At 43.5% G+C, this 26,960-nt stretch overlaps 1 protein-coding gene across 1 annotated transcript in view; it reads left to right on the top strand.

Annotated features, from left to right (window-relative positions):
• The window catches only part of PTPRU (protein tyrosine phosphatase receptor type U), a 422,700-nt gene that overhangs the window by 275,691 nt on the left and 120,049 nt on the right, over window positions 1-26,960 (top strand). Inside the window, exons 9-12 of the mRNA XM_087727684.1 lie at window positions 1,744-1,853; window positions 4,223-4,424; window positions 17,807-17,909; window positions 21,651-21,924. Coding sequence (XP_087583810.1) covers window positions 1,744-1,853; window positions 4,223-4,424; window positions 17,807-17,909; window positions 21,651-21,924 — 689 coding nt within the window. The remainder of the gene's footprint in view (window positions 1-1,743; window positions 1,854-4,222; window positions 4,425-17,806; window positions 17,910-21,650; window positions 21,925-26,960) is intronic.

Genomic DNA, 26,960 nt, shown 5'->3' with positions numbered 1-26,960 from the left:
CTTATGCAGAGAACTACCTGTATGCATTAGAAAAAAAAGACTGAATGAAGAATCAGTGAATATTGGAAAACTTTGTCTATGGAGATTCTCGGTCATCCAGGTCATGGTTGTCCCAAAAGTGCTTTTTCAAAAGGCAACTGGACTTTCTTAGTTTTCCTTGAAGATATTTCCTTGAAGATATTTCACTTCTCATCCAAGAAGCTTTTTCAGTTCTGACTGAAGAACTAAACTGAAGAAGCTTAACGTCTTCAAGGAAAACAAAAGAAGTCCAGTTGCCTTTCGAAAAAGCACCTTTGGGACGAAACTTCAATGGCATATTAAAGCTATACCTCTAATGGGAAGCATCACACAAAAATAGGTGCAATTTTACATATTTTTTTAAAAGACATTAAAGACAACGGAATGGAAGAATTGAATGCACATGATTTAGACAGTCATTAGTGCTAAATTGATATGCATATCTTTCCATGTCTAAAACCTTGCAAAATGTCTGGTTGAAGACATGACAGTATCTAAATGTGAAAAAACAAAACATTATATGCTCAGTTTTGTACAATGAAGTTGAAAATCCACTCACCTTGGCGACACTTGATTTTTGTGCCTGCTTTTTAAAAAAATGTTTTTGAGAGTCTTTATTGTTTTTAAATGAGAATTTTTGTATTGTTTTGCTGTTTTCATATTGCTTTTAATGGCTCGTGAGTGGCTCAGAATCGTATATTTGAGATGGGTGGCTATATAAATTGATACAATGCGTAAATCAATAAAGTTGAACACAGCAAATGCATTTCCAAAATTCATCTTCTGTCTGTTCATGAAAAAATATGAAAAAGGCATAGATTTGGAGGCTTGGATTCAAGACGAGTAAATAGCCCTCACTGAGGTTAGCTGGGATGCAATTCTGAACATCCCCAGGATTGGCTTAAGATTTTTTTCGTGATGTTCCTAGTTTTAGTTTCATTTGAAAAAAAAAAAACAATTGCTACCAACCTGCTTTCCATTGAGGACTTGTATACTACACGAGTAAAATAGAGGGCTGTGAAAATATCTATAGACCCCTCACATCCTGGACATAAATTGTTTCAACTTCTACCCTCAAAACCATGCTATAGGCCAGGGCACTGCACACCAGAACAATTAGACACAAGGACAGTTTTTCTCTGAACGCCATCATTTTGCTAAACAAATAATTTCCTCAACACTGTCAAACTATTTACTAAGTCTGCACTATTATTATTAGTCTTCTCATCATTCCTATCACCCATTTCCTCCCACTTATGACTGCATGATTGTAACTTTGTTGCTTGTATTCTTACGATTTATATTGATTGTTTCCCAATATAATTTGATTGCTTATTTCTACCTTATGACTATCATTAAGCGTTGTACCTTATGATTCGTGATGAATGTATCTTTTCTTTTATGTACACTGAGAGCATATGCACCAAAGACAAATTCCTTGTGTGTCCAATCACACTTGGCCAATAAAGAATATTCTATTGTGTTCTGTTGTTCTGTTCTGTTCTATTCTATTCCATTCCATCCTACTCTATTCTGTTCTATTTCACATATTGTATATGAACATATTGTATTATTCCTACTCTACTCTACTCTACTCTACTCTACTCTACTCTACTCTACTCTACTCTACTCTATTGATATGCCTCATTGCTTGTTGATTTTAGGAGCAAGAAATGTCTTCTGATTTTTTTCTTTCTCTCTCTCTCTTCCATATACTCATTCAAGTCCCTGGAGGCATAGCTTCAGAATCCCTCACATTCACTCCTCTGGAGGACATGATTTTTCTGAAATGGGAGGAGCCGGTGGAACCCAACGGTCTCATAACACAATACGAGGTATGCCATGAGATCATTTGGGGGAAATGGATACTGTGCCTTATCTCGCTTATCCTTCTGCCAAAGTCAGAAAAAGAAGGTTCTTGTTAATGCATTAATTGACATTTTCTATGAGGATGAACAATAGCCTGGTACTATAAGGGAATTCATATGCTGTAACAATGATGATCTCAGGAGAGATGCTCTATTCCAAATGAAAGGTAAGAGAGAATGCCACTTTTAATAGGATGCTACTACCTTGGGTGCATATACGTATCTTACCTTCCAGTTAAGTAAAGTAGAGATTGACCTTGGCTGATCTTACAAAGCTAAGTAAAGTTGGATGTGGTCACTACGTGAGTGACTAATTGACAGAAAATGCCAGGGAAGTTGAAGAAAGATATTGGAGTAAGTCAATGGCAAAGTACTTTTGTATTGTGACCAAGAGGACTACCTGGATACCTTTATACAGGCATCAGAAGTCAAGCTTGAATGGCATTTGCATTTATTAAAAATTGCCTATATATTAGGGGACCAATTTAGTTAAATATTTTATTTTGTGTTAATGGGTAGACAAATAAACTATTGCAGCCCTCTTTCTTTTGTTCTTTTATCAAACAATCTTTCTCAAGAATTGTGAACCAATTTGCAATCAGAAGCAATGCTTCATCAGTTTTCTTTTCACCAGCTGTCATTGCTCATTTGAGCCTTTTAAAACAACAACAACAACCATAACATGATCAAACCTCTTATCCAAGCACCATGGATATTCAACATACTTAAGTAATGTTGAGTGAGCTCCTGTTATTTGTCCCAGCTTCTGTGAACCTAGCAGTCCGAAAGCATGTAAAAATGCAAGTAGAAAAATAGGAACCACCTTTGGTGGGAAGGTAGCAGCGTTCCGTGCACCTTCAGCGTTCAGTCATGCTGGCCACATGGTCACGGAGAGGTCTTCAGACAGCGCTGAGTCTTCGGCTTTGAAACGGAGGTTCCCCTCTGGGTTCCCCACCTCCTAGAGTCGGGAATGACTAGCACATATAAGCAAGGAGAACCTTTATCTTTACCTTAGGTAAAGGTTAGGTAAAAGTCAATGGCATTTAAGGGAGGTTGGGCTTAATTCTCTTGTGGCAACGTAGGAATTCTAGGCTGTTCTCTCTTTTCACACTAGCCTCAGATTCTGCTGTTTCTTCTCATGAAAGGGATCCCTTAAGCAGTAATGCCAGGTAAAGGCCTGGGAAAGTGGGCAGAATCTGACTTTCAGTTTCAAGGACTTGTGCAATGATTAGGATGGTTCTTTGTCTGTCAGGCAAGCCCAGCAATAATTGATTGGCTTTTCTGTTATTCTCAGCCAGGTGCCGAACAGAGAGTTTTTTCTTTTCTTCATTATTGTCCTCAGATAGTTTTTTTTGAATAGGCCTGTCTCTGCGTGTGCTTTGGCTTCTCCCAAACGCAGCCAGGCAAAACCTCCCTTCCTTCACTCGGCTTTTTATCCCATGCCTTTGCCCTCTCTGGCATCAACAAAAATTATTGGAGCGCGGAAACTGCCGACTGAGAAAGCTTGATGCTTATCTGCGCAGCTCTTCCCCGCCAGGCTGAAGGCTGCTTCTCGGAGAACTGACATAGGGTCTATTGTAATTCAGGAAGCTTTTCTTTCTTTCTTTCGTTCTTTAATAGTCTTGAAGATTAAGGGCAACTTTATATAGTTCTTTCCAAGTCTATTGTCTCAACGGCAGAACGCAAGCTGTTTTCCTGGCTGTATCCGAAAGTTCTCTCCGTCTCTTGCTGTGATGATCAGTTAGCTTGGCCGAGAGCCACTCTGGGTCCTGTACAGATTTGTGCTTTTGATGGAATATTCCCCTCTTCCAAAAAATACCCTGCCTGTAGAAAAAAAAAATCAGCATCAGGAAGAAGAATGCTAGGTTAATTTTGCCCTGGTCTTGCTGGTTTTCTGTGTGCACAGATTTGTGTGTGTGTGTGTGTGTGTGTGTGTGTGTGTGTTGCAATATTTGGTCCTGATTGAAGCAATGTCTGGCACAGTTTATATAAGGGGGGGAGGCTATATAAATTCCACAAGCAAATCAATCAATCATGATCTCATGAGTGGTGGTGCAATGGTTAGAGTGCAGTACTGCAGGCTATTTCTGCTGCCTGCCGGCTGCCTGCAATTTGGGCAGTTCAAATCTCACCAGGCTCAAGGTTGAACTCAGTCTTCCATATCCTGGTGGGTAAAATGAGGACCCAGATTGTTGGGGGCAATAGGCTGACTCCGTAAACCTCTTAGAGAGGGCTGTAAAATACTATGAAGCGATATATAAGTCTAAGTGCCATTGCTATTGCTATTGCTATCTCTGTGTTCTGATGATGTCTTAAAGCATATCCCTTTATCCTAGATCAGCTACCAGAGCATTGAATCCTTTGACCCAGCAGTCAATGTTCCCGGCCCACGACGCACCGTCTCCAAGCTCCGGAATGAAACTTACCATGTTTTCTCCAACCTTCATCCCGGGACAACCTACCTTTTTTCAGTAAGAGCACGAACTGGCAAGGGCTTTGGTCAAACTGCTCTGACTGAGATCACCACCAACATCTCAGGTAGGTTGGGAGAAGAGAAATGCATTCGTTTGCTGTACCACATTGGTCTGGTTCAGAATTAAGGAAGGTTTGGGTGCCTGATTCCTCTACTTTGCAGATGGTTGGTTTGTTTGGATGGTCCTTTATTTTCTCTTATAAATGGATGGTGGTTTTCTGCTGAAAAACAAACCCGTTTTTGAGGGCAAGCCTTATTTTACTGTTCCATGGCAGTGTTCTGACCTAAGCTTCTTTAAAAAGCATGAAGAAGACTCTTGGTCCTGCAAAACCTCTTTTATTTACATGACTCTGAATTCCTTTCATTCACAGTCAGCAAGGCATGGCAAACTGTGCCAGTCAGCAAGGCATGGCAAAAACAAAGGCAAGTCTTTCAGAGGAATATTTATCAACACGAACCTTATCTCGCTTGGAAAGCTGTCAGATAACTAGTTTCCAAAGGCAGGGCAAGGCAACCCTTGGCACAGAGTCTCTTATAATCACAAACAGAACTTTCCACTCTTGAAACAACCAAAGGAATGAATTGTTTCCTGCAAAATCCCCCTCCCGTTTCACTCTTCTTTTGTTTCCTATGGGAGGGGCCAATCACCTCCAAAGTGTGGATTTACTCCCAAGTTGACCCTACTTTCTTAGTTCTTGTCGTCTGGTAGCTCTGTGCATGTGCACATTGGGAACAGGCTCCAGCTGTTCCTCTGCCTCACTGTTGTCTAGTTCCTTCTCTGCCTACGATGCAAAAAAAAGGGAGCTACAGATGTGGTATACATTCTTTTCCTGTGTTTTGGCTCCTATAAGTCTTCATTTTGCTCAGGATTGAGTTCCTGAGCAGTTTCACTGTGAGTTCTGACCATTGTTAAATGTTAACTGTTTAGGCTGAAATTTTGAGCCCATTGACACCCACCAGTGGTGGGTTTTCAATTTCTTTAGAACCTCTTGTGTAGATGTTGTCTGCTTTGTGGGAGTGGCTTGCTGGCCATGTAACTGGGTGGGAGTGGCTTGCCAGCTATGTGACTGGGTGGACGTGGCCAACTTGTAAAATGTGGTGAAACTCACTTAACAACGCTCTTGCTTAGCAATCAAAATGTTGGTTCAGAAACTCTGGCATTTGAAGCACGCAAGTCTTAAAGCTGTTACAAGACCCTTGCACCCCTAACCCTTTAGAAAAAAACCCAGGGGTGTTCAAACTTGACAGCTTTAAGACTTGTGGACTTCAATTCCCAGAATTCCTCCTCTCGCTCTTCATCTTGATGATGTGTGGATGGGCGGGGGAGGGAGCTGGAACTAGTTCTAAATGGCACTATAGATTTGTGGAACCTCTTCTATAGAACCCACCCCTGAAACCCACCCACCAAATGGTTCCATATAGTTCTCTCAGATGCACACCTAGGCAAACACCCAAAGCCTCTTCCTCATTACTGCTGCTCTTAATACCTTTCCGAGCAAATAAAATAGTTTCAGATAGCTCTTCCTCTCTCAGATGCCATTTACACTTACCCTGATTTGCAGTTAAGCAATGCATTTCAGCACTCAGATGTGAAAGAGTGGGTTGAGACATGGGAGAGATTCATTATCTCTTCTAGCTTGTTATTTCTCCCTGTTCAGCTTTATCTCTGTCTGGATGAATTTTCAGAGTGACACCAGCGCACAGAAGACCCTTCTCTGGAAATAAGGAAGCAGGGGATGGGGTGGGGGACAGACTTAAAAACTGTGCAGAAGACCACAAAGGGTGGTGAACTTTCTTGAACTGTTGCAACCAGTGGTGGGATTCAACCGGTGTAACAACCGGTTCACTGAGTGCATGCTTTGTGCACACGCAGTCCTTTTGAAAACAGCTGTAAAACTTACCTTCTAGTGCAGCCCTAGTGAGTAAAACAGCTGAGGTGTGGCAATTTGCTCTGCCGCGTCTATTAGCTGGGCTCAAACAAAGGAAATATAGGACAAGCTAGCACAGGGATGGCTGGGCGGGGCCAATGGATTCCCAGAACTACCGGTTCGTGCGAACCGGTCTGAACCAGCTGAATCCCACTCCTGGTTGAGACCCTGAAACTTTATGAGAGCCCATAAACAGTAATTTATTAGTGAGGCAGGTGAAGGGCATAGCACAGGTTTCAAGGCAGGGGTGAAATGCTGCTGGTTCAGACTAGTTCACCCAAACCTGTCATAAAAATGCTACCGGTTCGCTTGAACCGGTAGTTAAAAAAAAATCCTACCAGTTTGGTCAAACTGGTATTCCCAATGATCAGCTGTGATGTGCGATTTATATTAGCTGGGAAAGCAGGATTTCCTGCTTTCTAGCTCATTTAAATCATGTGGCACAGCGGATTCCCCCCTCACTATTCTACTTACCTTTGCAGTCTGTTTTTGATGCTCTGCGCATGCACAGAAGGCCCTGTGCATGTGCAGAGGTGGCGCGTGCAAGTGAAGCGAGTGCACCCACGAATGCACACGTGCACACTCACACTGCAACCGAACCAGTAGCAAAGGTAAGTTGATTTCACCCCTGTTGAAATTTCTACATCTGTTCACATCACATAAATATTTATGTATGTTTTCACGTTCATACATTTAGTATCAGGATCATGTGAAGTGTTTATCCTGCACTGGTAAGATCACACTCAGAATACCACATCCAGTTTTGGTCACTATAATACAAAAAAAGTAAGAGTGCAGAGAAGAGCAACAAAGATGATTAAGGGGCTGGAGACTAAAACTTATGAAAATGGTTACTGGAACTGGGTATGTTAGTGTACCGAAAAGAAGAACTAGGGGTGACATGATAACTGTCTTCCAATATTTGAGGCGCTGTCACAAAGAAGAGGCGGATAACCTGATCATCAAAGCACCTGAGGATAAAACAAAAAGTAACGGATGGAAACGTAACAAAGAGAAATCTAATCTAGAACTAAGAAAAAACTTCCTGAGAGTGAGAATAGTTAATCAGTGGAATGGGTTGCCTCCAAAAGTTGTGGGTGTTCCATCACTGGAGGTTTTGAAGAAGAGCTTGGACAACCATTTGTCTGGATTGGTATGAGGTCTCCTGCTTCAGCAGGGAATTGGTCTATAAGACCTCCAAGGTCCCTTCCAACTTTGTTATTCTATAATTCTGTAACAGAGCATGCAGAAGATCCCCTTTATTGCCCAAAAGATAATATCACACCAACAACATCCAGCTAGAGAAAGACTAGTTTACCAGCAAACCAATTCCCTCTTGATTGTTCCAAGAGAAGCTTCGGATTCAAGATTCTTTCTCTTGAGTAAGGTCTCGTGCTATCAGTCATGTGGAATGTCTTGGGTTTCTTTGGATTTACTCCTGTAATCTATTTTGACTGGTGCAATAATCTGGAACCATATAATCCAACTAATCAGGGATTAAAGGTGTGCAGTTCACAATAAATCTGTTCCATTTTGCAGTCTCCGTGGACAGAGTAGTCTTTTGGTCTGCTGGGTAGTTGGTAGATTGTTGTTTTATTTGCAACTCTGTTCTACAATATTTTTGAGAGAGAGCAGTGGGGATTGTGGAAATAAAACAAATATATTGGATAGCTGAATATATTCTCAGAATAGCATTCGTTTTCCTCAATTCTACTTTTCCTTTGTTGTTGTTAGTCATGTCTGACCCATCGTGACCCCATGGATAATGTTCCTCCAGGCCTTCCTGTCCTCTACCATCCTCTGGAGTCCATTTAAGCTCATGGCGACTGCTTTGGTGACTCCATCCAGCCACCTCATTCTCTGTCGTCCCCTTCTTCTTTTGCCCTCAATGGTTCCCAACATCAGGCTCTTCTCCAGTGAGTCCTTCCTTCTCATTAGGTGGCCAAAGTCTTTGAGTTTCCTCTTCAGGATCTGGCCTTCTAAAGAGCAATCAGGGTTGATCTCCTCTAGGACTGATTGGTTTGATTGCCTTGCAGTCCAAAGGGACTCACAGGAGTTTTCTCCAGCACCCTAGTTCAAAGGCCTCCATTCTTTGGTGCTTAGCCTTCCTTATGGTCCAACTTTCACAGCCATCCATTGCAACTGGGAAAACCATCGCCTTGACTCTATGTACTTTTGTTGGCAGAGTATACTTTTCCTAGACAATGCTTAAAGTACATATTTTTATTCCAGGTAATACTTTCACAAAGAGTTTTTTTTAAGTCCCATTTTGTTCAGTGAAAGATGCAGGCTCGTGAGTTGCGTTCAACATCAATCCCTGTGATACGGATGTGGTCCTTTTTGACAACTCTTTCAAATCTGCTCCCTCTGAAAACGGTAGTGAAATTCTTTCATGTCCCTTGTCAAGCTGACTTAGCTCCCCAGCCTCTCCGCACCCACCAGATTCACTAGCAGTCTTGCAGAATTGATACTCTGGATTTCACACTGCAGCGTCAAGCGGATGTTTCGGCATTCGAACGCCGTGTGTTTTGCTTGAGCTGATGGGGGTCACCCTTTATCCCACTGTGCAGATCTCCTTAAATATGCCTCTTCCTAAAATAGATTCTTCATGCTCCAAAACTCATCCTGCTTTTTCCTGGATAACCTGCTGTCTGAATTCAAATGGAAAACAGTATGCATTACAACCCTGCTGGATAATTTACTTGCATGACGGTCCGAGAGCTGTCTTGTTTACACTGCAGAGTATTCTGTGCTGGAACACATTTCCGAACTCAGTGGAGCGGTTTTGATAGGATCTATGAGTAGGGGTTGATCTGGGAGAGGAGAAACCGAACACTGCCATCTCTGGACCTTGCTGCAAAGGGTCTCAGAGAAACGATGATTATCTGCATGGGTGGGAAATCTTGTCTTGAGGGGCCATAGGTAAGGTGGCCTTGCTGAGTGAAGGACGTCAGTAGAGATTCTCAGTCATCCAGGTCATGTTTGTCCCAAAGGTGCTTTTTCAGGAGGCAACTGGAGTTTCTTGAAATCCTTCCATTCCCCACTATCCTTCCAGAGGTGAAGAAGCTTCTTGGATGAGAAGCAAAACATCTTCAAAAGAAAAAACAAGAAAGTCTCCTGAAAAAGCACCTTTGGGACTGAGTGAAGGAAGTTTGGGTGTTTTTCATTAAAGCAGCACATGTGTTGATGCTGCACCTCAGTGTGTCTCTGCTTTCCCCAGGCGCTGTTTTATGTAGGGAGATGCAACTATCTTCAGACAGTGGAACGCTTGACACAAAATAATAAGATAAAGATGTGAAGAGGGTGGAAAAAAACTCCCGCACAAGTGATAAAACCCAAACGTTAGTCTGGACGATCCACCTGCTGTGTACTTTTATTTTTTATTTTTTTTTAATCAATTGTGTGTTTTGTCTTCTTTTGTTTTATTGGAAACTGCCTAGAGCAGGGATGGCGAACCTTATTTGGCTCACATGCCAAAAGCGGGGGGAGTGCAGTGGGGTCATGCGTGGGTGTGCCACACCCATAATGCTATGCGCACAACCACAGTGTGCATGCAATCACGACCAGCGCTCCCCCCATTTTTGGCATGCTTTTTTCGCCCTCTCCAGTCTCCAGAGGCTTTATAGGAGCCTGGGGAGGTTGAAAACCTCGCGCCCCCTGGAGGCTTCAGGAGCTTCCCTGAAGCCTCCGGAGCGCAAAAAAGCAGCCTTACAGGCAAACTGGAAGTTCAGGAACAGACTTCCAGTTTGCTCGTAGGGCCGGTTTTAGCCCTCCGGAGCCTTTAGAGGCCTTCAGGAGGCTTCCCTGAAGACTCTGGAGGGCTAAAACCCGCCCTACAAGCAGACCAGAAATCACTTCCCAGTTGACAGGGTAAGCCTCGCGTGCCCTGACAAATGGCTCTATGTGCCACCTGTGGCACAGGTGCCATAGGTTCACCATCATGGGCCTAGAGTTAGGTGAAAATGGGATGGGCAACTACTTCAATCAATCTAAGAAAGGAATAAAATCCAATATTATTTACATCGACTCAGCCCATGGGACTTTGAATTCTCCAGTGAGATCTTCTCATTATGGGCTGCATAACATTTTTGAACACTGGTTCTTCATGTAAGGAAAATGTTGTGCCACTAAACTGTGGTAGAACAATGTGCATATTTAGACAAATAGCTGCTGCTTTGTGTCCATATTCATGCACGTTTCCAGTTCCGGGTTATGCCTTTTGGCCTACAGGGGGCTCCTGCTGTATTCATGCAATTTATTAATGAGATCCTACACGACCACCTCTATAAGGGCGTTATCGTATATCTGGACGATATCCTCATTTATACCCGCACTTACGACCACCACGTCAATCTGGTGCGCACTGTTTTGAAAAAACTCCGGGCTGCCAACCTGTATGCCAAGTTGTCTAAGTGTGAGTTTCACCAAGCTACTATTGACTATCTGGGCTATCGTATCTCCCCTGATGGCGTTGAAATGGACCCTGAAAAAGTGAAGGCGGTCACTGAATGGGACGCTCCCAAAACTCGTAAACAGTTGCAACAATTTTTGGGTTTCGCTAATTTCTACCGTCAATTTATTCCCTCTTTTGCCGACATCCTCTTTTGCTGGCACTAATCTGTAATTTGTAATTTAGGAAAAGCTGCATTAAACAATGTATAGCAGCATGCACACAACGCTGTGAAAATCTTTACAGATAAAATAAGGTAAAGGTTCCCCTTGCACATATGTGCTAGTCGTTCCCAACTCTAGGGGGCAGTGCTCATCTCCATTTCAAAGCCAAAGAGCCAGCACTGTCCGAAGACGTCTCCGTGGTCATGTGGCCAGCATGACTAAATGCCGAAGGTGAACAGAACACTGTTCCCTTCCCACCAAAGGTGGTTCCTATTTTTCTACTTGCATTTTTATGTGCTTTTGAACTGCTAGGTTGGCAGAAACTGGGACAAGCAATGGGAGCTCACTCCATTACGGGGCGCTCGGGATTCAAACAACTGCTGACCTTTCTGATAGACAAGCTCAGCACCTTAGCCTCTGAGCCACCACGTCCCAAAAGATAAAATACATGTCTTCAAATGTATTTTCTCTGGCAACACGTTTCTAAACACACTTTTCCTGCAATTTCTTTGGGCGAGTGTGTTATTTGTGAAGTTCCTAGGAACATTCATGAAGTGCAAAGCCTACAGAAAACCATGTTGGGATCCACATGTTAGCCTGAGAATCTTGTCAGGTGTGTTTGTATTGGGGTGTATAAAAGTTTTATTTCTTGATGGTAAATCAATCAGAAACACACGTCAGTATATAAAAGATTTCCGATATTTTCTTAAATCAGCAGAATGTTCCCTATCCCCAACATTTTAATTTTGGGGCAATAGAGCCCAAAGACCTTGTTACTGTGTGTGAAGACTATTTCACTGATGATCACAAGTGAGCCCCAAATTTCCTTTGCTAAATAAGACAGTTATTAAGTGAACTTTGGTCCGTTTTATGACCATTAAGTGAATCACTGCATGTTGTGGCCCACCAGTGGCCAGCAGAGTTGGCAGCAGATTCGGACAGTGAGGAGTCTGGGGAGGAACATGGGCCAGTCCTGGAGTCTGGGGAAGGCTCGGACGAGGGCTCTGAGTCGAAGGCAGAGAGGGGGCCAAGGCCGTCTGGCAGTGATCAGGTGCCTTTGGAACTAGACAGCAGTAAGGCAGAGGAGCAGCTGGAGCCTGTTTCCAGTGTGCGCATACACAGAGCTGCCAGAAGAAAACAACAACTCAGAAATCAGGGTAGACTTGGGACTAAAGTCACTAGTGGAAGGTGATTGTCCCCTCCCATAGGGAAAAAAAAGAGGAACGAAGGGGGAGTGGGCTTTTTCAGGAAACAATTCATTAGTTTGGTCGTTAGATTCATTTCAGGAGTGTGAAGATCTGTCTGTGAATCTCAGAGACTCTGTGCCCAGTCTTTCCTTACACAGCACCTCATTTATATTTACATGGCAGCTTTCCAAGATAGATGAGGTCTGTAGTCATAAATATTCCTTTGAAAGACTGTTTGCCAGGCCTTTGCTGAAGGTGAATGAGAGGAATTCACGTTCGTTTAATAAAAGGGGTTTTGTTGGCATCAGGACTCTGCCTCCTGCTTTTGGGGGAAGCCCAGGTCAGAACACTGCAGTTGTTACATCCATAAAATGGTTGATAAGTAGATCTGGCTTCCCCATTGACTTTGCTTGTCAGAAGGTCTCAAATGGTGATCCTATGACTCTGGGACACTGCAACTGTCATGGCATCTGTATTTTGTTCACGGGGATGCTGTGATGATCGTAAGTGTAAAAAATGATCCTAAGTGCCATTGTTACTTTGAATGGTCATTAAGTGAATGATTGTATGTGGAGGACACCCTGTACTGCATTTTTTATTGTCTCCTGGGAGAAAGGAGACTGGGGAAAGCCAGTGTTTCTCACGGGAAGAAGCAAAGCTGAGGTAATTTAGATATCCGGTATTGCAGAAATAAGATTCCCTCCCACTTCCCCTTCCCACAAAGTCCCGTGTCATGGGACAAATTACAGGAAAGAAACAAAATAGATAGCCTCACCAAAGAATGAAACAAGAATTAATTGGGCTTTATTAACAAGCCATATACTACTTAGGGTGGTTTGCTAATGCCCCTGGTATAGCTATTAACCATAGCTGAATGGGCTGCCATGTTTCTTAATGGGGAGCAGAGGAATTGCGAGGCAGCAGGAGGTGGGCCAGAGTGACTGCTTATTAATCAGGGTCTGCAGGCTCTTTAGAAAGAGAGCGGAAGGGCAAGTGATGTTGTTAATGAATTGTTTTGCTCTTGCTCCATTGAAGGACAGCCCTGGGTAAACAAAAAATACAGGTAGTCCTTGACTTACAACTGGTCACTTGGCATCCATTCAAAGTTACGATGGACTTCACTAGGGGCAACTTATGACTTGGATTCAAAGTGATAACAGGTCCCCTCTGTGATGCTGTGGTTGAATTTAGATGCTTGGCAACATGGCCCCTTACAGCGTCCCACAGCCCTGTGACTGTGTTTTATGACGATTTTGCTGAAAGCCAGCAAAATTTACTTCCAGTTTCGGCAAAATGGTCCCATAGTGAACTTGTCACCTGTGGCGCAGTGGTTAGGATGCAGGACTGCAGGCCACTTCAGCTGACTATTATCTGCAGTTCAGCGGTTCTAATCTCACCGGCTCAAGGTTGACTCAGCCTTCCATCCTTCCGAGGTGGGTGAAATGATGACCCAGACTGTGGGGGCAATATGCTGACTCTGTAAACCGCTTAGAGAGGGCTGAAAGCCCTATGAAGCGGTATATAAGTCTAACTGCTATTGCTATTGCTATTTACTTTAAAAAAATGTGGGGGTGACGATTTAAAATTTCAGCATTTGCTTAATGACCACCACCAAAAACAAAAACCCTAAAATTGGATTGGTCATTTTACAACCTTGCAACTTATGATTGTAATGGGTAGGCTTCATTTTTTGGTCATATATTGAGAACTACCTGTAGTCCAACTAAGGGAATAGCTACACTAGCATTTGTTGCTATTAGGCACAAGAAACCAAAGCAACACCCTGATTTGATCAGAGAAGATTCTTTATTGCTGCTTGCCTATTTACAAGAATCTTGCCAGACTGGCCGTATTCTTTTGGGGACAACCAGATAAGGAAGGGTTTAAGGGATTTGGGGGAGATCCCTGTGTCATGTTTTGCTCTAAGCTTGCCAATGTCATGGTTCCAAGTAACAACCCAAAGATAGAAAACTCCGAGGACTGAGTTTCCTCAAAGTTCCATTTTATTAGAGATGTCATATTGGTACAGCTGGGAAATCCAAATCTGAAAGCTTCCAGGTTTTCCCCACCCAAGTGAAAGTTCAAGTCCCTGCCCAGCACCCTCATGTCCCTCACATGGCCCAATCAGGCACCGTCCCAACTGGAGATGCCTCCCAGTCCCACCAATCCAGGTGGAGGGCAAGATGTCCTTGACTCTCTGAGAAAGGAATGTTATTTAGACTATATGTCTCCCATACTCCATATAATCCCCCCTCCCATTTTCCCACAGTAGAAAAATGTGGCAGGCCTGAAGGCTCAATGTTAAAAATGGCTTCCAGGCCTGACAGCCAGTCTCTTCACTTCTTCACCCACTCCACCACATCTGGTTAGCTTCTTTTTTTCCTATAATGCTGTTGATGATGGGTGTGCTGCCCTCATGGACAAAAACACCAGGGCTGTTAAGCGCTGGGGAAATATGGAGATTCAGGCAGTTCAAATGTGTATAAAAATGTGTATAAAAGCTTAAGTTCTCTACAAGAATCTGACCAACTAACAGTCAAGGGAAATGAATGGGAGATAAGAAAGGCATTCAAGGTGGGCTGAACTTAGATCTCTTCTGGGCATGCAGAGATTTGTGGCTTATGATGCGTTTGATCCCTCCCTCAGCCTGGTTATCTCCTCCAATGGCCATTGAGCAACAGTGTTGAAGCAGACACTTTCTCATTCAACTTCTGAATGGGAGCATTTCATCGCAACACGTTTAGAAATAGAAAAACAAGGAAAAGAGTATATTCAGATTCAGAAATTACTTCTGGGGAGCATAAATTGAGGTCAGCTCATTTCCAAATATGAAGGAGGTACATTTCTCCTGCATCCTGTTCATTTATTAGTCTAGAAAGTTGTTCCTGGCCACGTTTTCCATTTGTCCTACTCTGTCAAAAGCGGGTCTAATTAATGCATCCTTTATGTTTCTCTCCTTTGCCTCCCTTGCATTGGAAGAGAGGACTGTGCTGTAACAGCTGCTTTTAGAATAATCAGCACAGTGCAATGCACAGTTTAAAAAAACACAGTAGTTTCTCTCGCTGTGAGCTAAGGACATGAGTCTGTGACCATTAATAAAAGCAAGAGATGGAACCATAGGGAAAATGTTCCATTTATATGCACCATGCACTCTTCCCCCCTTCTCCCTCAAACAACCCCTCAGAGATTAACAGTTACATATCCAAAAAAGGAATTCATTTCCTACAGACACGGCATATAATACAGTTTTGGAGCAGGCTAGTACTGTACTGATGTTTTGGAGAGCACTTGGCCTACGCAAATCATACAGAATCTCAGTTGAATTGCTACATCCAAATAGGCAAATCTTGATGTAGGAAATCAGTCCAACTGACCAATGTGAACTGGTTTGGAAAAATCCATCTAGTAGAGGGGTTGAATTAGGAGATGCAATCTGAATTTCAGAAATGACTGTTGGGAACAACACAGAAGCTTCTGAATTGTCCATATCTGTTTGGAATTATCAGATTTTTATTTCGTGCGTGCGTGTATGTGTGTTTTTAAAACAGTTCAATGGAGAAAGGTGAGGTTGATGGAGAAGTTTGATTGGATCTCAGTCAAATTCTTGCACAATCCCAAGTGAGCAGATGTTGAACTGATGAAGTTTGGAAACACACCTTTGCGATTAGTTACTTGCCACTTATTAGAACGTGTCTGATTGTACAGTTCATTTTGATTTGAGAAAGGTCAAGTTTGGGGCAATTTTACTGAATCTCTATTGGATTCACCTATTGCATTGAATCGCTGTTGTATTGTGCACCTCTCACAACTTAGTTTTGTTGAAAAGACAGCACTTTTGTATAGGCATTTCAATTTCCTTCAAAGCCCCTTTAGATATGCAGAAAGGTTTTGCTACTGGTAGGAGCATCTGGCTTGATCTGCAGGCTTGTCTTCTTGTGATACTTTTTATTCTCCGATGTCAAGATGGGAAGAAGAGGCAGCTACAAGCCCTCCCTCTCTCCCCTTTTTTCTATTTCTTTTTTTAAAAAACCCTTTCTCTTGTAAGTATTTTGAATGGGATTTAATGCAGAAGTGAATTGGGAATGACCTTAGGGTCACATGCAGCCATCAGCTTAATTTCAAATTGATTTCTCTGAATGGGTGAAGCTCAAGCTTTGCCTGCCTATCCTGCTGCTTGGAGGAGACTAAAAAGCTGGTATTATAAAGGTGATGTTTCTGTGTGAATTGGTAGAAGTAGTCCTCAACTTATGACCATTCATTTAGCTCCCTTTGAAGTGACGAAGATGTTGGAAAAAAGTGACTTAGGACCAGTCATTGCCCTTATGACTGTCACAGCATTTCTACAGTCACACGATCAAAATTTGGGTGCTTGGCACCCAGCATATATTTATGATGGTTGTGCTCTCCAGGGATCACAGGATCACTATTTGTGACCTTCCCAATCAGCTTCCAACAAGCAAAGTCAGTGGGGGAAATCAAATTTGCTTAGTGACTACAATCAAAAAGGTCATAAAATCAAAAGTGACTCACTTAATGATCACCCTGCTCAGTGATGGAAGGTTCAGTCTCTAATTATAATTCAAGGATTACCTGTATTGCTTACCTCAGCCATACCCAGTGTTGTGGCCCGAAGGTGGCCAGTGGAACTGGCAGCAGAGTCGGGCAGTGACGAGGTTGGGGAGGAGCATGGGCCACTCCTGGAATCTGGGGAAGGCTCGGACGAGGGCTCCGTGTCAGAGACGGAGATGGGGCTGAGGCCGTCTGGCAGTGATCAGGTGATCACTTCTAGACAGCAGTGAGGCAGAGGAACACCTGGAGCTGGGATGGCAAAACTATGGCACCATTGGTTAGGGCACACAAGCCGTTGCCTTGTCAGCTGGCCAATGCACCTGCGAGCGCTGGCCAGCTGACCAGCCTTTTTTTGAGGCCATTTTTCACCCTCACCAGGCTCCAGAGGCTTGATAGGAGCCTGGGGAAGGCGAAAACAGCCCGCCCGGAGGCCCTCCGGAGAGCTTCCCTGAAGCCTCCGGATTGCAAAAAACCACCCCACAGGCAAACCGGAAATTCGGGAATGGATTTCCGGTTTACTCGTAGGGTCGGGTTTTTTTGCCTTCCAGAGCTTTCAGGGAAGCCTCCGGAAGGCCCCTGAAGGCTCGGGAGGGCTAAAACCGGCCCTTCAAGCAAACCGGAAGTCCATTCCCGAACTGCAGAGTTTCTGGCAAAGAGTTCTGGCAAAAGAAAGCTACTGTAGTACTAATAGCAATGTGTGCAATCCCCAAACACTTACAGCATCACTTGAACACCATCAACAAGGACAAAATCACCTTTTCTTGGAACAGCTTACCTTCTGTGACCACACTTTTAATACCAGCAGACATCCACTTCTGCCTACCCCAAGTCCTTCGAAAGGAATCGACGGGTGGATAAAATTGTGAAATCCTGTCTGAACGTTTGGGTGACTGTGAGACAAACTATAGTCCATAAATACAGTGCATATGGTGTGCCATTTCTCATGATAACAATGATAACGATGCTTGCTCTTATGACTAGTACTATTTACTACAACTGTTACTTACAATTGGCACGTCCATAGCATATGCTAAAAAAAAAAAAAGCAGCAAGATGGTGGCTGCAATGGTGTGCTTGAAACTCTACATGCACCTGGAAAATGAGTGAAATGTAATCCCTGTTTGACAGTTGCCTTTTGCTTTGTTTCAGCACCTAGTTTTGATTATGGAGACATCCCTTCGCCACTGGAAGAGTCGGATAGCACCATCACTGTTCTCCTGCGGCCAGCACAGGGCAGGGGTGCCCCAATCAGGTAGTGATAAAGAGAAACGAATGATGATGGAATTTCATATTTTTAACAACGCAATTGTTATCTAGTTCACAATATGTGCAGCCCATGCCATTCCTAGCAGGTTCAAGGGAGAGGCAGGAAGGAGTTGTTAATAAAGTCAAAGGAAACAAAATGGAAAGCTCTGTACACAAAATTAAAATAATTTCATTATAAAGAGTCAACAATAACAGGTGCCCTTTAAACTAAAGTAATAACTGAAGGCATGCTGGAATAAAATTGCTTTGAAATACCAGCGAGGTTGACTTGTTCAGCCACTGTTCTTTGAAATTCATGGTTCTCTGAGTCCTAAGAAAAGGAATCTAGGGGTTGACTGCTGGGGGTTCACAGATGTTTGGGAGAACCTCTAGCTAAGTTTCTGTACACTTCGGAGACCCCCAAATTCCACTCCTGCCTGGCCCTGCCTACCCACCCTGCCCCTCCCAGGAGTCACCTCAGGGCCCATTTTGGATGCAGGTAAGTGCAGGGCGCACACGGAGGCTCAGGGAGGGCAAAAAACAGTCCTACTGGAAGCTTGAAAAGGCTGGAAACGGGCCCATTTCTGCCCTCCAGAGGGCCTCCGGAGCCTGGGGAGCTGTTTTTACCCTCCTGGAGGCTCGAGGAAAGCCTCCGGAGCCCGGGGCGGACAAAACGCACCCCCCCTGTCGTGGTACAGGAGGCCCACTAGGCCACGCCCACCATGGTCACACCCACCCAGCAACCGGGCAGAGAACATCCTTGCTAAAGTTTTTGAAGCCCACACCTGAATACCACGCACAGTATGCAGAGGTGGTATTCCGCTGTTCGGACTGGTTCGCTCGAACCGGTAGCAGAAATCGCAGGTGGACGAACCCGTTCCGCACGGTGCTCACATTTGCAAACCATTAGGGAAGGTAAGTGAATACCACCTCTGACACTATGGGCATATTTTTGAAAGGAATGTAAAAATGAAAAATAAAAACCATTACATTAGGGAGAGTTGTTTACAAAACTCTGCACTGAGAAACATAGCAGGGGAAAAAAAAGTCTCTTAAGTTGAAAGACATGTGGAGCATTTCAGTACAGACTTCTCTAGTTTGACAAATGGAGCCTGACATATTTGCTGAAATAAGAAACGGAGAGTAACCTAAATTGACAGATCGGCCGATCTGTATAGGACAGCCAGTCCTACGCAATGGATCATGAATTTTGTTTGAATTTTGAAATAAGGCTATTTCCTTTTATCACACGGATGCATTGCATTCGACTGCCTCCTCTTTTCATTCCGATTCATTTAATGAAAGGGGGTTTGGTCGGGACCAGGAATCTGCTTCGTGCTTTTTGGGGAAGACTAGGTCAGAACACAGAAATGTAACTAGTTGGCTTTGAAGGTTAGCAGGTGAATTATACTACTGGGATTTTGTCAGGAGTTTTCACTTCCAGACAAAACTGAGGGATGTGGGTGTTAGGTTAATTTGTTTTAGGCTCTTCAGTTAAGAGTTTTTGGTATCCCAGTGCATGTGGAAGAATAAGGCAGAATTCAGCTCCTCCTGTGTAGTCTTCTCTATCCATTTATCTGTCCCAGGGAGGGAAACATTTGGTTTGCTTTTGTTCGACCAGGTGGTTGTTAACAGAACCTGTTTCAGTCTGCGAGACTTTGCCAGGTATTTAAGCGGATACCTTTAAACACATGGCTAATAGCTATTTGGATGGTGGTTGCAAGGTAGATACATATACGGTTGCCAAAGCTCCTGTTTTGAGATCTTTAGTAAGAGCCTTCCAAAGGCAGAATAGAACAATTGTGTGTTGTGTTGATGGGCGATGGAAGAGCGATATCTTCCTTAGTGGGTTTCTTGGGGCTTTGGCTTGGAGGAAGGACCAGCCCAGGTTTCTTTGAACTTGTTGTGTTGGAAGCTTCCTTTCCTTTAGCTTTTGGCAGTGAGGAAACAGCAGTTAGCAAGTTCCAAATTTAGCAGCTGCCTCCCGATCAGATTGGTTGGCCAAAGCCCGTATCTTTCTTCCTTGGGGAGCTATTTTGGTAATTTCAAAGATGGAGAACGGATGACAGCGCATCTGCTTTGGTAAGTCACTGAAACAGATCAGGGATGCTGCCATAATGAAAATGCTTTTGGCCAGATCCCTGATAGGTTGCTAGCTGGCCCAAACTGAGGCAAACTGCAGGAACCCAGAAGCTCCGTGAATGTATGTTATCTTCTACATTCACTTAATCCAGGAGCACCTTTTTTCTCTTGAGAATAAGAGGGTCCATAGGTCCTATTAAAGACACGATGGCTCAGTGGCTAAGACCCTGAGCTTGTCAATCAGAAAACTCAGCAGTTCGTTGGTTCGAATCCCTAGTGCTGCATAACGGAGTGAGCTCCCGTTACTTGTCCTACCTTCTACCAATTTAGCAGTTCAAAAGCACATAAAAATGTAAGTAGAAAAATAGGGACCACCTTTGGTGGGAAGGGAACAGCGTTCTCTGCACCTTTGGCATTTAGTCATGCCAGCCACATGACCATGGAGACGTCTTCAGGCAGTGCTGGCTCTTCAGCTTTGAAACAGCGATGAACACCACCCCCTAGAGTCGGGAACGACTAGCACATATATATGCGAGGGGAATCTTTACCTTTACCTAGGTCCTATTTGGAAACAATAGATGGAGCTTAAATGGGAGTACAACTAGAAACAAAAGTAGATGAAGCCATCTTTTTTTATTATTCTTGTTGATACTGTTTTGTGATAGAATCTAGTAGCCTGGATTCCCAAGAAGAAGAGGATGCATTCCAGAGGAATAAGAGACAACTCATTCAGACATTTTATGTGAGAGAAAGAGGATGAAGACAGTTCCTCCCTAATAGTTCCCAGAGCATATGATAGATACAGATAGAGTGTTTAGTCTGGCAAGATTCTATCTACAGGTGGGGAAACAATACAGAACTCAGCTTGGAAGAATCCCCACATGCCATTCTTGGGTCTGAAACCCCCTTCTCCACTCTATTTATTCCTCACTACAGATTGCTGTTGACAACCTCCAATTTATGGCTTGCAGGAAGCCTTTGCAATTAGTCAAGAGCTGTGTAAAATTACGTTAAGGGCCCCAAGTTGACAATACTTATCATTGACTATTATAGTGCTGGGTGATTGACTATTATGATGTAGGATTGAGGGGGGGAAACCCTGCTGCTAATGTTCCATTTACAGGGCAATGCTTCTATGGGAAGGCAAAATTATTTGCGAAGTTTTCAGGAGGAGTCTTTCAGATAATAGCATGAGCATTCCTTCTTCCAATTGACTTTAATTCTTTTGCTGACGGGAATCTTCTTGGAGGTCTCAGCCATGCATGACTATGCTTATTTCATAGCACGTTCTGCAATCTCTTAGCAGAAAGTTACAGGCAGTTCCTCCAGCATGGGACATTCCAGAATAAAAAGTGTATCTCTTTCTTTCTTCCTCCTGGAAACTTTCCTGAAGGCAATTCATTTACCAACAGTGGAGTGGTGATGCTATACCCTTAGATCCAAAGATTTATTATCCTCTGCAAATAGATAAGTCAGAAGATAGACGATGAGGATTTAGAAGGGGCAGTGTGGGGGAACCAACAGCCCCTCCCTGAGGGAGATGAAAAGTTAAGAAGTGTGAAAAACTAAATAACTAAAAATAAATTATTTTAGGATGGGCTTCATCTAACATCGCCTGTTGTTTTTGCTTTCTCTTCCCAACCTTCTTTGCTTCCTGGGATCTCAGCACGTATCAAGTCATTGTGGAAGAAGACAGACCTAAAAAGATCAAGCGGGAGTTAAGTGGCCCCGAATGCTTTCCCGTGCCACTCACTTTTGATGACGCCATGTCCCGTGGCTTGGTTCACTACTTTGGAGCGGAACTGTCCCCAGGGAGCCTCACAGAAGCCAAACCCTTCATTGTAGGGGACAACCAAACCTATAATGGCTACTGGAATCCTCCACTGGAACCCAAGAAAGCCTATCTCATCTACTTCCAGGCTATGAGCAATCTCAAAGGGGTACGTAGCAAGCTCTAGGTGTTGATTGGTACAACTCCATCTTTAAAATATATTAATTTCTATGATTCTTTTCCTTAAGCTGACTTGTTGTAGTCTGCCGGTGGCCTGCAGAACTGGCAGCAGAGTCAGACAGTGAGGAGGTTGTGGAGGAACATGGGGCAGTCCTGGAGTCTGAGGAAGGCTCGGATGAGGGCTCTGCATCAAAGGCAGAGAGGGGGCCAAGGCCATCTGGTAGTTATTTGCTGCCTCCAGAGCCTCTGGAGTCTGACATCAGCGAGGCAGAAGAACAGCGGGAGCCTGTTCCCAGTATGCGCATGTGCAGAGCTGCCCGAAGGCAACAACAATTAAGAAAACAGGGTTGACTTGGGAGTAAGGCTTGCAGATGCTTGGCCCCTCCCATAAGACATAAAAGAGGAGTGCACGAGACGTGAGCTTTTGCAGGAAGCAATTAGTTCATCTAGTCAGTTCAAGCTTTGAAAACTTCTGTTTGACTCTGTGCTAAGTTTGGCCTTGCTCTGCATTTGGCAATTAGGTCTCTGGCAACATTCCAAGGAGATAAGGTGGGTGTTTATCAACATTCCCCTGAAAGACTGTGACAACTCAAGCAGACATCTGTCAGAACCTTCACAGACTGTTTGTGAAGCCTTTTGGACTGTTATTGACCATAATTTACAGCCATCTAAATAAAAGAGGGTTTGGGGGACTAAAGTTGTGCTTTATGCATTCTCAGCAAACCTAGTTCAGAACATGACTGTGATTTCCTATCAGGGTGAAATACCCAAGAGTTTTAAGTTCAACACTCTTATTTCAGTAGGTGTTCCCACCTCTAATTGAGCCATGAGTTGATTTCCTAACATTTAGGACTATAATTAAGGAGAGAAACACTTTCCTTGTATGCTGAGCATCCTAGATTGAGTTGCTTCTGTAGGAAGTTAAAACCCACCCCTCTCCTAGAAAAATGAAATATCTTAGGAAATATTGAAAAGGCAGAATATTATGTTTCCCTGGATGTGAAAAAAGGAGAAACGTTTTAAAGAGAAACTTCCTGCGGCTTCCTGCCTCCCCCCTTTTTGTCAGTGGGCCATTAAGATGCCAAGCCAGTCTATTCACATAACAAAGACCCCACCCCATCAACTCCAGGGTGATGGAATCAAGGCATGCTAGTATAAGCCCTTCACCCAACTGACCACATGGCATCTGAGAATTCAACTAAACCTGGATTCAGCCTAGAGAGTTGCCCCGGCATGGCTCGATGTGAGTCTGACAACCAATCAGAATACATTTCTTGCACAAGAGCAGGAGGCAGATAGGTGGGGCCGAACAGATTATAAAAAGCCCTGCAAGCCCCTCCCTCGGCCCTTCTTCTTCACCCAACACCTGGAAGCATGCAATCACCTTTTTCCCCAGGACCTCAAGCCATGCGGTCCTGTCCACATTAAACCATCTTTCTAAGCAGCCTCCATGCCTCCAGTGTCTTTTTCCCCACTTGGAGATGAACCCAGAAGGTCATTTCTTCCAACACTTCCATTTCCAGTTTAAAAAGACTAGCAAATCTTTAATCTTTAGATTTGGGGAAGTGTTTGCCAGACAATCTAGCTAAATGGATAAATAACTTAGCAGCCTCATATGCTTGTAATGCAAGGGTCCCATCTGGATGGGTGACTCATACATATTATTTATACATGATTTGGGCTGCCTGTGCAGGAGGAACACATGTATGTACACATATTATATAGGCAATGTGCAAATTGGAAGGTCTTAAATGAAAATCCAAAAGCAGCCCACCAGGCTTCATCACATTCAGGTGTCCAAGATTAGCAGTAGGGCTCTGCAATCAACTCTCATTGGGTATGAAATGGAATGACTGAATCTAATTTCACAAGTTGAACACATTTAAAGATTCAGTTAAATTGTTTTTAAATCTTTTATAAGCTGCAGGATCTCTGGCAGAGCACAGAATTGATATGCAGGAAAAACATCTCCAAGCGTACCCTCTCCCGCTAAAAACATCAGTAATCAAATGATAGGGAAATGATACGGAAAGCGGTTACTGTTTTATTAGACCAGACAACATTTGGCCCATGTTCTTATCCTCAGCTTTGTTTTAAGGATATTACATGTGATCCCATCCTTTTCTTTTCCTGCAGAATTAGATTTATCTCTACCTATCCATCAATCAATTAATCATGGTTCAGCACTGTACTATGCAGGTTTTGTATAACTGTCTGATGGCAAGTAAGATCAATATTGAAATAAAATGTGAGAACAGCAGAAGAACACAATACTATCCAAGGGAAGAAAGCCATCTGACAATGGAGCAGTGTGATTTAGGGATTCCCCCTCCTTCTTCTTTTTGTGCTTTCAAGTCAGTATTTTTTAAATTCCTGATGGTTGCCTGGACAAGTCCCTGCAGTTTTTCTTTTGGCAAGATTTCAGAAGTGATTTGCCATTACCTGCTTCTCATGGCTGAAGAAGAGTGATCCAAGGTGGAACTAGAATATTTAAATGGTGGACAACCATTTAAATATGAGCCAGCAATGTGCAGCAGCTGCCCAAAAACCCAACACAGTTCTAGGCTGCATAAACAGAGGGATAGAATCAAGATCACGTGAAGTGTTGGTAAGGCCATGGTAAGGCCACACTTGGAATACTGCATTCAGTTTTGGTCACCACGATGTAGAAAAGATGTGGAGACGCTAAAAGGAGTGCAGAGAAGAGCAACAAAGATGATTAGGGGACTGGAGGCTAAAACATATGAAGAACGGTTATAGGAACTGGGTATGTCTAGTTTAATAGAAAGAAGGACTACGGGAGACATGATAGCAGTGTTCCAATATCTCAGGGGTTGCCACAAAGAAGAGGGAGTCAAACTATTCTCCAAGGCACCTGAGGGTAGAACAAGAAGCAGTGGGTAGAAACTAATCAAGAAGAGAAGCAACTTAGAACTGAGGAGGAATTCCTGACAGTTAGAACAATTAATCAGTGGAACAGAAGTTGCCTCCAGAAGTTGTGAATGCCCCAACACTGGAAGTCTTTAAGAAGAGATCGGATAGCCATTTGTCTGAAACGGTATAGGGTTTCCTGCCTAGGCAGGGGGTTGGACTAGAAGACCTCCAAGGTCCCTTCCAACTCTGCTGTTGTATTGTATTGCATTGCATTGCATTGCATTGCATTGCATTGCATTGCATTGCATTGCATTGCATTGCATTGCATTGCATTGCATTGCATTGCATTGCATTGCATTGTATTGTATTGTATTGTATTGTATTGTATTATATGGAACACATAGTCTCCTGGTTTCTAGCCTGATGCTTTAACCACTATGCCAAATGAACACTCTGGATTTTAACTGTGGATGTAACTTAAAACTATTAGGAAGTTATCTTGCCTGTTTCCTTGCTTAGGCAAAAGAGCAAAAAGTTGGAAATTCAGCAACCTGGGCAGATAGTCAACTTGAGTTTTCAAACCTCAGTTTTCTTGATGTCCTTCAGTGGACCTCAACATCACCCTACTTGCATTCTTCAGGTGTCATGCAGGTTGTGAGCCATTTGGAGTATATTCAGATGTGTCTATGCTTTATTTAAACTAAAAATAGCAATAGCACTTAGACTTACATACCGCTTTACAGTGCTGTACTAAGCGGTTTTACAGAGTCCCCCTATTGCCCCCAACAATCTGGGACCTCATTTTACCCACCTTGGAAGGATGGAAGGCCGAGTCAACCTTGGGCCTGGTGAGTTTCGAACTGCCAAATTGCAGTCAGTCAGCAGAAGTAGCCTGCAGTACTACACTCTAACCACTGCGCCACCAAGGCTCTTGAAAAAAAAAGATAATAAAAGCTTGTTCTTAATCCTTGTTAGGTTTCAGGAGATTGTTCTTGGGATTCATGTGGTGTCTTCCAAGCCCAAGATGGTAATTACTGGAAGACCACACTCATTTCATGGCCCTGATTTAGGAGGAACAGAGCAGCTACGGAGCTGATTTTGAAAGACTTTAACTTTGCCCGGGATTCTTTCTAATCTCTTCCTTGCAAATGCAGTCTGGTTTTCTTGCAGTTGGCATCGAAATATCCCCAATGGTCCAACAAGGAATCGTAACACCACGAGTTGATAGAAGGGACATTAAGCCAAATAATGACATTGGTTTAATTTCCTCCACTTCCATCTGCAGCAGTGGCATTATTATATCATTTGGCAGGCAGGGAAGCAGGCAGGCAGGCAAGGTGGAGAATGTTTTTGTTCTGGGAAAAGATTTTGAGGGAGGATCTGGACAAGGGAGGAGAGAAAGCAGAGGACAAGTGGAGTTTCTTGCTTTGGTGCCCGAGCCTCTGCCCAGTCTGTTGAATACCTTATTGTCAGTCCTTGCCAAGGAATACCATCAGCCTAATTGTGATGTTTCCCACCCGTAGGCTGTAATCTGTGGTAGTGGTGGTGAGTGGAGATTCAGTGTCAAATGCCATCTCCTCCCTTCAAATGTGTCTGAGATTACCGAATTGTGACCGAAGTGACAGCATTTCCGTTCCTTTCTGGAAATAAGCTTGCAGATGAAGAAGGACAGAATAACAGAGTTGGAAGAGACCTTGGAGGTCTTCTTGTCCAACCCCCTGCTCAAGCCTGTCCAAAACCTCCAATGAGGGAGTATCCACAACTTCTGGAGACAAACTGTCCCACTGCTTACTTATTCTCACAGTCAGGAAATTTTTCTTTAGTTCTGGGTCTGGGGTCTCCAACCTCCGGGCTGCGTACCAGGACTAAGTCCAAGGCTTATTGGAAACTGGGCTGCACAAGCAGTGGGCAAGCATGCGAAGCTTCATTTGTGCATGTTGTTCTGACCGAGGCTTCCCAAGAGCATGAAGCAAACTCCTTGTCCTGACAAAAAACCCTTTTATTAATTGACTGTGAATTCTGCTCATTCACATCCAGCAAAGTCTTTCAAGGGAGGATTTACAGTCACAGACCTTATCTGGCCTGGAGAGCTGCCAGGCTGATATCTGCAAAACTTGGCAAGGAGTCTCAGAGAGTCACAAACCAATGAAG

Source organism: Thamnophis sirtalis, unplaced genomic scaffold (assembly GCF_051295495.1).
Source record: "Thamnophis sirtalis isolate CommonGarterSnake01/CBP01778 unplaced genomic scaffold, rThaSir2_p1.2 scaffold_13, whole genome shotgun sequence".
Taxonomy (NCBI): domain Eukaryota; kingdom Metazoa; phylum Chordata; class Lepidosauria; order Squamata; family Natricidae; genus Thamnophis; species Thamnophis sirtalis.
Note: the sequence above shows the minus strand (reverse complement) of the source record. Positions and strands in the feature narration are given on the sequence as shown.